At 46.0% G+C, this 13,847-nt stretch overlaps 1 protein-coding gene across 4 annotated transcripts in view; it reads right to left on the reverse strand.

Annotated features, from left to right (window-relative positions):
* Nucleotides 1–433: 433 nt before the first annotated feature.
* GDNF (glial cell derived neurotrophic factor) overlaps nt 434–13,847 on the reverse strand; it is a 28,841-nt gene continuing 15,427 nt past the window's right edge. For all 4 annotated transcript variants that reach the window (XM_065905328.1, XM_065905326.1, XM_065905327.1 and 1 more), the window contains one exon: nt 434–3,565. In XM_065905328.1, the coding sequence (XP_065761400.1) occupies nt 3,081–3,565 (485 nt within the window). In that variant the 3' untranslated portion in view covers nt 434–3,080. The remainder of the gene's footprint in view (nt 3,566–13,847) is intronic.

A 13,847-nucleotide genomic window follows, 5' to 3' on the forward strand; every position in this document is an offset into this window, starting at 1 on the left:
CAGGCCTGTTATTTTCTGTTATGATGCCCTATTTGTATCCTTTATAAATGGTGACTCATTTATTGACACACAACCCCCTACATACTTTTTTGAATATTGTCTTTCTCTCCTCAAACGAAATATCAACCCCACAAGGAGAAAGCAGAGTTCAGTCTCTGTTGAGCAGAGATTGGTATGGCCACTGTTGGATCCTTGGTGCCTTGGACAGTGCCTGGCACAATTTCGCACACCTAGAGTCTGTGGAATGAATAAAGAAAGAACAACTTTGCAAGTTCTTCCCCACTTGAGTACTGATTGGTTGTGGAGAGTTGATGGACAAGGTCAGTAACCAACCAGTGGGTGAGTGGTGGTGAAAGGGACGGACTTCTAGCCCGAGTCAGCCGTGGTCCCTGGGTCGGTGAGATAGCACAGAAGTAGAGAGAGCAATAGAAATGAGTTTTTATTTGTAAAAAGTTACAAAATAATATTGTACAAAAATAAAGTCTGTAGAGAACTTTGGTTGTATAACACAAACGACTGAGACAGATCAGAGAAGTCAGAACTTCCAAAGAAGTGCACTCCTTACTGGATCAGATGGTAATCACAACAATAAAGAAAAATCACAAACTTTACCCTTTTGTGGCTTTGGCGGAGCAAGTTGCTTCAGTGAAAACCTGCTTATGGTGTGTAGGTGATGCTGGGAAGGAACTGTCAGCATCCGTTGAATCCTACCGCCCCTGTGGGCAGAGACTCTCCACAGGGAGCTGGGGCCGGGGCTGACCCCTGGGGACGCCAGCCACCAGACCTGCCAGGACTCTCTGAATTGGACAGATGATCTGGGGCTGCATCAAATTGCACTTCATGAACGACCGGTCGCCTCGACCTGTCCCTATTTTGAGCAGGCCACTCATCAGCAAGTTCCCCTGCTTGGGCCCCAAGAGAGGGTGAGAGGCAGGCCCTTTTCCTCTATTTCCAAGTCCTTCAAGGGGAGCAGAAAGGACAGAGGGGGCAGAGTGATGGGCAGCTTGGGTCCTTGGGGGTGGGGGTGGCAAAGGGATGTCTGGTAACTGCTGCTTCTTGATTACTTTGTAAAATTAACATGATTATTTTAGGGAGGTCAGTAGGCTATTTATTTGCCAAATCTGTACCACTTTGGAGCCAATAGCCACTAAGGCAGTGATGTAGTGATAGATAATCTCTTTGATAAAAATCCCTTTTATGAGATAGGTCACAAGCTCTTAAAATAGGGCCCAGTTCATTGAGCAGGGGGGCAGTAACCAGACAAATCCATGACCTGGTCGCTGAGAGTTTTTCTCACCCTATGTCCTTGCCCTGTCAAAGGCTTTCAGCATCCACGCAGTGGGGCAGGTGTGCCGAGGCTGGGCCAGGGCCCGTCTTCCACGTCCACCCTTCCCGGCCACCTTCTTCTGAGGAGGAGTCAGGTGTATGGGGGCAGCCCCTGGTGGCTTGTATGGAAACCAGGCTGACCCCACTTCTAGAAGGCCCACAGCGCTTCTTGGCTGTGCTGGGCCTAGATGTGTTTCTCAAGAAGGCAGTGGATGGATGGAAGGATAGGGGAAGAGTCTCCACTATCAGGGCAGAACCCCGGCTACCTGACAGAACTGTTGCATTGAGGTCAACAGTGAGTCCAGCACCACCTATTAAAGGGACTTTAACCTTTGACATATATGGTTATGCATATCACAGATAGATACATGTGGAGCGGAGGGTGAGAGCTTAAACACCCCAGGAAATGGAGCACACAGCCTGTCTGCTGGGACAGGGAACTGTGTAGAAATGAGGGCAAATGCCATGGTCTCCACGCACTGCTCCTGAAAAGGAAAGTCCATCAGAAATGTTCCTTCTGACATGTTCCTTCTCTAAACTATAAAAACAGGTAAGATGCTGAGACCCAGTGGGGAGAGGGGGGGGTGGAATCACACAAGGGCTTTTCTTAAAAAGGTAAAGTAAGTGATTTTTGCCTAGCGAAAATCTTTTTAATACTTTGAAAAGCATGGACCCTTGATCCCAATTAAAATTTCCTTTGCCACCTTCCTTTGCATTTTGCGAGCACATATACTTTGGCACCTTTGAAAAGAAACTTTAATAAATAAAGGAAAAAAAGAGAAACTCATTAGTGAACGGTAATAAATAACAATAACTTAAATCTCAATAAATATCTTCTCTATATTTCTGTATCTGAAACAGATGCATTGCATCGAGTAGCTTCTCTGGTCACTGGTGACCACGCATAACAGAGCTGGGGTGTATGTAACATCTGTCTCTCTGTAAACCTACAGCCCAGCGGCCTCCCCGCCCCGGTGCAGCTGGGGGCCTTCCCGCACGCTCTCCTGCAAGAATGCTGCCGAAAAACCACACTGGTTTCCTGTTTCCAAGGGCAGAAAGGAAATACCTTCAGGTTTGGTTTTAGTCATGAGGACAGCCTTTTTGGTTCCTAGCCAACTTCTTCCCACCCCACACACCATGTTTGAAATCAATCACCCACCGTTCCCCAAAATGCTGGTTGGAGTAAACCTCAGGCCTGAATCTTTAAAGCAAAGGTTACTATCTCTCCTGGGTCTTTGATTTTCTTCCCCCTCCTTTCCGGGGTATGTCTCCACTGAGTGACAGAAAAATAAACCTTTCTTGCCTTCAGCAGTAAAACGTAATGACAAGGAATGACACCAGGAGGACCGTTTCCCTGGTGTCTCTAGACATGTGAAAGCAAACCACAGGAGATACACTGGTTTGGTTTCAAGTGCATCCGCGACTGCGCCCGTGACCCATGGCGGTGGACTGTATCAGATGAAACGACGGCAACACCCAACCAGGGACACCAGCCCTGAGCTTCCGGTGACGTCAGCGGCCGTCCGGAAGAACGCGGACGGCTGTTTTTTTCCTCTCTCCTGTCCAGTTTTCTGCAGCTGGATCTCCCTCCACCAGGCTCCCACAACGGCTGCCTGCCTCCTCTGCCTCCACTTCCTCCTCCTCCGCCTCCTTGGTCCTCATCTTCCACTCTGGGCAAACATTTTCTGGGAACCTTGGTCCCTTTCTTTGCACTGTAGCAGGAATGCAATACACAGCGGTCTCTGGAGCCGGAGTCAGATACATCCACACCTTTTAGCGGAATGCTTTCTTAGAATATGGTAAACCAGGTTATCATCTAAAAAGGACAGGTCGTCATCAAAGGCGATGGGTCTGCAACACGCCTGCCCGACCTTGTCACTCACCAGCCTTCTACTTTTGGATAAGTTTTTTAATATTTTGTCGTACATTGTTTCGGCTGCATCGCAGGAGCCGCTGCAGTACCTGAAAATGAGTTCCTCCTTGGTTTCGTAGCCCAAACCCAAGTCAGTGACGTTTAGATGCACGGCGGTGAGCACGCAGCCGCGATTTCGGCCCCTCTGGCCGCGCCGGCCCTTTCCTCTGGCGTTCTCCGGGCTGGCGGCTGCCGCCTGCCGGTGCCGCTCTCTCCGAGGAAGCACGGCCATTTGTTTATCTGGTGACCTCTTCAGTCTTCTAATGGTGGCTTGAATAAAATCCATGACATCATCAAACTGATCAGGGTAGTCCTCTGGCATATTGGCTGTGCAACAAGAAAACAGAAATGGTCACATGAGACAAGCGCAATGACCATTTCAAGGAGTCTCTAAGATCAGTCTCTCTGAAAGATGACCCAGTGTGCCCACCCCACAAACCCATGGCGAAACGACCTCTTCAGGGACCACTGTAAACCCCCAAGGACAAAGGACAAAAGGCACTCCCCAAGATTCCTAGGAAGGAAATTCATTCACTTGAAGGAGACACACTTCCATGTGGAGAACCAATCCTTAGAAACGGAATTTCCATTTGGATGACGCCTGCCATTTTTATTAACAAGTCGATGTTGAGACGCTGGTGGAGGGTCATTTCTTGTTCTAATAACGGTAAGCTGCAGTCGGGGTTCTCAATTGTGAGTGTGGGTAGGACTGTGCTGGAATACTCTGGGAAAATACAGAGACCTGGCCGACCCTCGAGGGAAGTGTGGGGAGGGGCCAAGGAGCCCTGGGGGAGTTCTGAGGTAGGTGGTCCCTGGACCACTTTGAGAAACCCTGTCTTAGAAGGTGAAAGATGGATTAATCTTGGAAGACACTGCTGCTTTCATCTGGAATGTCAAGTGCGCCTCCCTGAACTCCATCCTGACTTAACACCTCTGCCCTGCTGAGTGGAACGAGAACCATTTGGATAGATCACGTGAAAAAGTCCTGAATTCAACTATATTTTAAAACTTCCTTAAAAAACATAAAGAGACTGAAAAACAGTCCACTGTTCACTAATAAAGAGACTAATTTACCACTTCCTTGGATTAGCAGGACTTTAAAAATACAAGGTCAGACATAAGATGATGTTTACATGTATCACAGCAATACATGGAATGCGATGCTGTCTGTGGACAGGAGCGGTGGGGTCCTGCCTCTGCTGGCAGGCTCTCATTACGACTCCCACTGGCTTTGGCTGCAAAGAGGACAACAGACGTGCACCTTAGGAAGATCACATGGAGCAATGACTGAGGTGATGCTTCTAGGATGAATTTTGGGCAAATGCATGAATTCAAGGTTTTTTGGCATTTTCTGCTGTATTTCAACATTTGCTTCAGCTGATCAGGTAAGGGAAGAGAAGCTATTTGAACAACTGAATATATTTCTAACAGAGGAAAGTAATTCAGACGTCCATGTATTAGGTACTAGACCTTTTATGCTCCCCTCATCCCTTTTTCAGGGCTTCCTTGGTGGCTCAGATGGTAAAGAATCTGCCTGCAATGTGGGAGATGTGAGTTTGATCCCTGGACTGAGAAGATCCCTGAAGAAGGAAATGGCAACCTACTCCAGTATTCTTGCCTGGGACATTCCATGGATAGAGGAACCTGGTGGGCTATAGTCCATGGGGTCAGAAAGAGTTGGACATGATCCCATTTTCAGGTAATTAGGATGTTTACAGTTATACATTGCTTAGAAAAATATACCACAAAAGAGTTGTTAGCAAGAGGGAATGTTTTTTTTTGCCAAGACCATGGTAAAGCAGAGGATTATACTGTGCCTAACCCATGTCAAATTGTTTTGTTATGAACGAATTGCTAAAACAGCTAACAGGTATCCTAGTGTGTAAAACATAATCCAACTAAGGCGACTTAACCATATCGATTCCTTTCTTATCTGTCTATACAGGTAGATAGATAATATATAATATTATCTATATTAGGGAAAAATATAGAACATATAGTTATGGAAGAGTGGGGATGGTATGGAATTTCCAGATCACCTTGTTGTCCTAAATCTAAAATCTAAAATCTGACACTGGGTGGTTCTATGCATAGAAGTCTCGAAGCTACATCCACTGGTGTGTGGCCAGTCGCCTCTTGTCTGGATAATCACACCAGACGTGAGCCCCCGCATTCCAGCCTTACCCTTCTTCAGTCTATCTTGCACCTGGCAGCCAGGGCAACGCTCTTGAAACTGTGAATGCAGCTCATGTCCCTTCTCTGCTCTAGCCCTCCAGTGGCTCCCCACTTCTCTTAGAGTAAAAGCCAAAGTCCACACTGGCCTACGGCCCTCCCTGATGGGGCCACCCTCTCCGTCCCAGCCTTTGTTACTGATGACCTCGTGTGTGCCTCCCCTCCAGCTCCTCTGGCCTCCTCCCTGTTCCTCAAACACAGGGTTTCTCAACCTCAGCGCTACTGACACTGGGGCTGGCACATCCTTTGTTGTGGGAGCGTTTAAGGATGTTTAGTTACACCCCTGGCCTCTATCCAGGAGATGCCCATGCTAGCCTCCACCCCTATCCCAATGGTGACAAAGGGAAGTGTCTCCAGATATGACCAGATGTCCCCTGGGGGCAAAATTGTCATGGCTGAGAACCGCACACATCAGGCACTCGGCCTTTTGCTGGCTGTTCCCTCTCTACAGAAACGCTGTTCCCATAGAGAACCCAGTGACTCACACTCACATCCCCTTCAAGTCGGCTCAAAAGTCACCGCTACCCAGCCCCACCTTGACCTCCCTGTTTCAGTTCAGTTCCTCCCAACCTCGAGTCCAGATCCTCCTACCCTCTTCCCCCCACAGCATACTCCTTCCAACACACTGTCTGACTTTTCCCATGGTGCCTATTTGTTGTCTGTCTTCTCTGAGCGAATGTCACCTCCAGGAGGCAGGGACCTCTGCTTGACTTGTTCACCAGTGAATCCTGGGAGCTTACAATAGGATCTGGTCCCTGGAGGCCTGCAATGATGTTTTTTTCTTTTTGAACGACTTAGGTCACTTTACGAGGGTAGGGAGTCCTTCATTTCTCAAGGGAACACTTGGGCTTCACCACACAGTGATGAACTGAAAGGCTCCAAAATACACAGTCTCCATCCCACGGGCAGCCCCAGTGCCCACAAGTGCACAGTCATCTCCCACGTGAGAGCAAATAACTGTCTCAGAGCTGCCTCCCTTGCCAGCTTCCACCGCACCTTTACAGTGTCAGCTCTCAAAGCCCACCTCATTCCGAGGATTCTGAAAGGCTCTGGCTCCCTGGGAGCAATGTTTTCTCAAGCAATACTGGGGGGGGGGGGGGGGTATTTGGATTCGAAATTTCCCCTGAACCATTTCCTACCTGAGTCCCTTAGGAGTCTTCTTTCCTTTCTTCCTTCCCACCTTTCTTTGTTCCTTCCTTCTGCCCTCCCTTTCTCCCTTCCTTTCCTTCTCTTTTCTTAAAATAAAAAAAAAAAAAAAATTATTTCTTGGCTGTGTTGTGGGGCTTACTGGATCTTAGTTCCCAGACCAGGGATTGAACCAAGGCCATGGCAGTGAAAGCACCAGGTCCTAATCACTGGATCACCAGGGAATTGCCTAAAAAATTTTAAAAAATCGCCCTATGTTAAAGACATGAACTACTTATTTTGACAAATGAGTTGCTTGTGCTATTTGTGACTTTTTTTCCAACAATAAGTTATAAAAGAGGAAATTAGATGTGCTTGGTTTCAAAAACCTGAACAGAAGTCTGAACTTCTAACTGATAAATTAGTGATTAGTCAAAATACAAAAAACAAACAAACAAGCCTTCAAATATCTGAAAGACTCTTTGTTTTACAAAAGGATTCACATGATGGGGTCCCTGGTTCTTTTTAAGAACTCTTGAATAGATCATTAAGTTAAGAACCTGGGAACATGGAAGTTCAAACTGATTAAGAATCAACTAAAGATTAATCAGAAATGAGTTAATGTTAGTTGCTCAGTCGTGTCCAACTCTTTGCGACCCCATGGACCTGTAGCTTGCCTCTGTCCATGGGATTCTCTGCCAGGCTCTTCCAGGCAAGAATACTGGAGTGGATTACCATTTCCTCCTCCATGGAATCTTCCCGACCCAGGGATCGAACTCAGGTCTCCTGCATTACAGGCAAACTCTTTACCATCTGAGCCATGAGGGAAGAAGCCCTGATAAATTAGTGATTAGTCAAAATACAAAAAAAAAAAAAGGTTTCAAATTTCTAAAAGACTCTGTTTTACAAAAGGATTCACATGGTGGAGTCCCTGGTTATCTTTAAGAACTCTTGAATAGATCATTAAGTTAAGAACCTGGGAACATGGAAGTAAAACTGATTAAGAATCAACTAAAGATTAATCAGAAATGAGGATGAAATATTACTGAGAGTTTAACATAAATGGGAAAACATTCGAGTTCAAAAGTTCAGCTTACACTGGTTTAGACTCATTAATTTATATATCATGATAAATTACATTCTTTTTACTAAAGTTATAATGATGATTTGAATCAGCATTTATAATGTTTTTATTAATCGCCTGACACTTTCAAATTTCCAGAAAAACACTGTCCCTCCTTTGTATGACATTTGACTGTATGCCTTTGTCCACTGGCTTTGCTTGCCAGATAAAATATAGAATACCAAGTTAAATTTGAATTTCAGATAACTAGCAAATGATTTTTTAGTATAAGCAATCCTCAGTAATGATTGGGACATGCTTATCTTTTACTGTGAGAATGTATTGTTCCTTTATTTTAATTTCTACTTGGCCTTCTGGGGTGATGTGTGTAGCAGTGTGGATGCACTGATCACTTATTCTTTAGGGTGAGGTGGTGAATGGATCATTAAACTTTAATTAAAAGTCTTTCTGACACTGGGGAAGCAGTCAATCTGTGTTCCCTGTGTTAAACTGAAGAAAGCAGCTATGAGAAGAACTTCTCCTTTCATGGGACATCTCCCTCATAACTTGTTGTTAAGGTGGAAATATTTATTGAAGCCTCAAGTTCAGGACATAGGCAGTTCTAATTGAACTGAAGGGATTCCGCCCTCCCCATCCTCTTCTCCTTCTTGAAGAATAGAGTAAAAAAATAAATATTTATGCTGAAAGTTGTACATGGATACGAATTTTGGAAACTAGAAAAGGGCAGCATGATATTTTCCAAACCACAGAGCAAAGAGGCCTGTCTCTTCCAATGGAAAATTCCTAATCCCAGGCCTTTTGCTACTGACTGAGTACATTTCTAGAGAGACCTCCATTTATCAACATGAGGTATTTGTGGGGTGCGTTGGGAGCCATGCACCTCACTGAGCCAATCCTTAGCATTCTGCAGAGGCCCAGTACCCAGCCCAGGCAAGTAAACTCCCCAGCAGGAACCAAGAAACCCATGGCTGCCTCCATGTTCCTGGAATTCACTGAGCAAAGTGGAAAGTAAGGGGTTTGTGTTTGGATTAGTTCCCCAAATGAAGACTTGATGTCATATCACTTTCTTCATCCTATAAAGGGCTTGGCAGCATGTCAGCTACACAAATGGCCCTTGTTAGTAAGAATTTTGACAGTAAAATACTTGCAAACCACAAAAGAAGAGCATCATTTTGAAAAAACAGGTCAAACACTTGCTCATTTCCCAGACCCACTTGGAGGATCGATCTTGGAAAACATGGACATCAAAAAGCTAAAGTTTTTGAACAATCAAAATGCTCAAATGCATTTAAGTCATCCTTTTAGTGTGCAACTAAATATTTTGGCATTATTCTATTTAAAATATTTAAACTTTGATGTGTCCTTCATATAAACAAAGTTATTTAAACAAGTGAAACCTTGTACTGGGCCAGACTCCGGGAACAAACCAAACTATTCACTACCCAGAGTTTGCCATCCTCGATTATGGGAAAAAAACAATAACACTACCCCAGGAACAAAGGCCTGGGATATTGACTATCTTGTAAAGTTAATTGAGTTTTTATAGGAACAATGGTGAGATCTGGGAGTACTCCTTGTAGTAGCCAAACTAAAAAGCACATAATTCAAAACATTATCTTGGCTAGGCTGGCCTTTAGTGGACAAAGTTTTCTTTTAAATGTTAGATTTCTTTTAAAAAAAGAGTACAGGTTAATGATACTTTAATCAAAGAGGTCATTTTATAGTCTTATTGGATGGTCCCCCTCCTCTCCCCGGCTGGGATTCTAAGCCACTTTTCAGCCTGTCTTCCAACCATGGCCCCGGAGGGAGCCCACAAGCTCAAGGTTGTACACAGAGCAGTGAGGATGTGACCCCTTACCTAGAGTGGGAAGGGTCTCTGTGGGGCCCAGAGAAGAGGGGCCTGGACTCCGGTACCCACAGAGGGCCTCTTGTAAAGGAGCCATCTTCCAGGCCAGAGCCAGCCTCAAGGATGCAGGGGTGCTGGAGGGAAGACCCAGGTGTTCCTTGTTCTGGGGGTCCTGCCTCTATGCTTCACTGGAAATCACCCAGCTGCTGGGTACTGGACGGGCAAGAGTTAACACGCTGAGGTGTACAGACATGACCTACGGCCTAAGCCAGGGCCACACAGGTAAGATGCGCTTCTTCAACCAGCACCCGGGTGCCCTCGCTCCAGGCAGTGCCCAGTTCTGGGGTGGGCTCGACCCTGGATACAGGGCCTAAGATGCTGCATCTGGGGGCATTGCAGGGCTGGGCAGCCCACCCTCACATGTGGAGCCTCCCCTGAAAGACGGTCCACAAAAGGAGGTGAGTGGAAACCCCCCTGGCAGTGGAGGACATTGACTCTGATATTCATTGCCCACCTGAAGCCCAGGTAAAGTACAAACTACTCTGTAGACCAAGTACATGGAAAAGAGATGTGTGTATGTGTATGTGTATGTGCATATACACATGCACATATATACACGCATATATGTGCATATATACATACACACTTCTGTGTGATTCTGCATGCTCTGCTCACTTGTGTCTGACTCTGCAACCCTATGGACTAGAGCCCGCCAGGCTTCTCCGTCCATGGGATTCTCCAGGCAAGAATACTGGAGTGGGTTGCCATTTCCTCCTCCAGGGGATCTTCCCAACCCAGGGACTGAATCCGCATCTCCTGTATCAGGAACGGCAGGCGGATTTTTTACCCCTGAGTCATCCGGGAAAGACCAACACATATACACATGCATGTCTGTATGAAAAGAAAAGATCAGCCTAAGATTTCTATAACCTCTCAGGAGAATTCCCAACTAATGTCATTCTTTAGAATGTTATTTTTACTTTTCAATAATGTACAAACATGATTTTCTTTCACTAGTATTGAAATAAGAACTACATGGTAGAGCCTCACCTTTAAAATTCCTCTCATTACAAATGGCATCATCCAGTCTTATAAGCGATAACTTCCTTGGTGTACTTAATAGTCACAAGAGAAAGGTCCCAACCTGAACTTGAACCCCAGGGACATCCCTGCAAGGTTAAAACAGGGGTCGCATACTATCTGTACTTTACAGAGCAGGAAACTGAGGCTCAGAGAAGATAAATATCTATCCGCCCAAGGTCACGTGGCTCATACAAGTGGACTCAGTCGGTTTGGATTCAGAGCTCAGACTTGTCCCAGTGCTCCTAGCTGCCTCTCTGTTTTTAAGTAAAAATTCCACGGTGGTGCAGTTTGTCTTCTGTCAGCCTGTGGCAACTTACTCTGGGAGGAGGGCAAGGTATGCTGACTCCACCTGCATGCATTTACCACATTCAGAACAGGAAGTGAGAAACACTCCCTATTGGAAAGTTCAGCAGGCACGGAGGTGCATTAAGTAGATTCTGAAGTTAGGCTGCTGTGGGCCGCAGAATACAGTATATTGTCTCCCAAAAGGGAAAAGCATGCGGGTCAGGGGCACCTCTCCCAGCTCCTGGGTCTTGCATGTCACTCCAAGGCAGAACTGGCAGTTTCCCAGTAAAAACCGGAAAACCGGCAGCCAAGGGCGGCGGCAGATTCAGACAGAGAGGCCCTGTCTCCGGAAGCTCCTCAAACTCACACTGGCGCCAAGTGACAAAATCTCACTGCAGAGCTGGAGAGGACAGAGGCTGGGATTCCACCCGGGGTCAGTCCCTGCTCAGCCTTGCAACCTTGGACTAGGCAATCCTCCTGAGGTCGCCTGTCCCTCTCGTGGGAGGGGGGGTCCCCAGTGCTGACACCCTAAGATGTGGACAGTCTCGAGTCTCGGTGGGAAACCCCTGCCTGACACTCATCTGCAGTCACCCCCATCAGGGAGAGGACCACCTCCACTGATGTCCCAGCGGCATTCTGCTCAGCGCCACCATCGTGGCCCCAGGAGACCCCACAAGAGGTTCTAGCAGTCCTAAGCGTTTTTTGTTTGCCTCTTGTCTCAACATCTTGGTTACTTCTGAAATAACCAAGTGCCTCTCGACTCATCAAATCACCTTCCTATTTGTCTTTAGGAGAGGTGAAGGGATGTGTAGAGAGGGCCGTGTATCTGACTCTCCAAACATCCAGGTTCTTCCGGGAGGCAGCCTTACATGTCAGTCTCCACCTGGAAAGGCAGAGATGGAGCCCATCATCTCTGAGAGCACAAAGACACCAACAGGCTATATTCCTCCAGGGCTTCTCACCCAAATGGCCAACAAAATCGGTTTTATTTTTTAAAATGAAACATGTTCTCAAAATCTCTGTTTTATTCATTTATGATTTTGCTGCTTCTATCATATGTAGGTCATGCTTTGACCAACGTCACACATACTTATGAGCTATACCATGTCTGGACTGTTTATCCTACAATTTAAGAAAACATGCTTAGGTCTTAGAACTCGGAGGCTAGAATCGTCCACGGCAACCGCTGCCAAATGGATTCTGAGAGCCCCACAGCTTGTCTTGGAAACTGTTGACCCTTGTTTTTAATCTGACCTTCTGGGACCTCTGAAATGTGCAGTGTTGGTCCAGGAGAATGTTCCAGTTCTCTGAAAAATTCAAAGTTCTGTCATCTGCTGTTTAAAAGTTTTGATTTTGCCACTCAATTGAAATTATGTTTAAAAAGTGCCCATGGGTCCCTAAGCACTAGATTGCTGAGGTTATCTTGCACTATGTAATGACTACCCTGGCTTTCCTATTTTGGACAGAGTATTCACCTAGCATTAGATAGGCCATCCTGGTCACTTCAAGAAGGGTCCATGGCATCTGTTCTATGAACAGTTACCAGCTGAGGCCATTTCCTAAGTCATTGTGACCACTGCTGGAGCGACTGGTGCATTCTCTTCGTGACCAGTGGTTGGCTGGCAATAAAACATGACATGGGTTTATTTGAAAAGTATTTGTGTTATAAAAACACCAGTGTTTTGTCGTTTAAAAAAGTATTTCTGGATCCTCTCAAGGCAGAAGAAAAGACCAACCAGTTCAAAATTCAGAAAAAGGAATTCTGGGTATACCATTAAAGGCCACTTTGCCTAACCAAAATGCCATTTTATTTACCATCTCCACCTACTTTGACCAACATCACACATACTTCTTAGAAATACCGTTTCTTGACTATTTATCCTACAATTTAACTAAGAAAACTTACCACTGTAATTGAAATTACTCCATGAATACAAATAGCCCAAAAACTCTCACTCAGGAAAGATGGACTATATTCATTTTGTTATTCAGATTCTAATTGCTCTGATTTCTGCCTATGTGGTTCATGCTCTTATTATAGTGATGTTAATAATTTTATGGTAATACAGAAATGGCTCCCCTGAGGGGGGAAATGTTCATTCTTCTGCTTTTAAGTCAGGAAAACACCCAGTAGGGTGTCCATTTGTCAGCTAATCCATGAGTACCTGGTGTGAGCTGAAGGCACTCCACAGCCAGCTGTAAACACCTTACTCTCAAGAGCACTCACCAGGGGCCCTGCTATTGTCCTTACAAAACACTTTCTGGGGAGGTGAGAAAGTTGCCCAGTGAAACTAAGCGCACACAAAGGGAAAATAATCCCTTGTGGTGTTATCAGAGATGGGTGGTTTTTCAGGGGAAACCCCAGAGGAACCTGGAAAGCAAATGAACCTCACTTCCTCCTTCCCAAAAGGCCCTGTCTGCAGTTGGAGAGGCCTGGCAATTACACTGGGGCCTGCATCCAACTTTCCTGGGCCCTTCCCCACAGGGCCAGCTGAGCTGTTGTTGTTTAGTTGCTCAGTCATGTCCAGCTTTTTGGGACCCTGTGGACTGTATGTAGCCCGCCAGGCTCATCTGTCTATGGGATTTTGCAGGCAAGAATACTGGAGTGGGGTGCCATCTCCTTCTCCAGAGGATCTTCCTGATGCAAGGATCGAACCTGGGTCTCCTGCATTGGCAGGAGGATTCTTTACCACTGAGCCACCTGGGAAGCTGTTAACTGAGCATTGGATAGAAGGAACTCGAAGGGCTGGAGAGACCTGGGCAAGAAGAGGAAGGACCGAAAAGCTGAAAGAATAAAGGGGGTGAACGGGAATTGTTCTTTTATCATTCTAGCCTGCCTGATGGATTCCTGCCATCAAAGTGAGGAGGGACTCTCTACCCCTCAGTGAACGACTTTACCGGACTCTCAAAGACTCTTCAGATAATTAGCTAGAAGTATCATTCAAACCAGTCAA

Source organism: Muntiacus reevesi, chromosome 14 (assembly GCF_963930625.1).
Source record: "Muntiacus reevesi chromosome 14, mMunRee1.1, whole genome shotgun sequence".
In the NCBI taxonomy this organism is placed as follows: domain Eukaryota; kingdom Metazoa; phylum Chordata; class Mammalia; order Artiodactyla; family Cervidae; genus Muntiacus; species Muntiacus reevesi.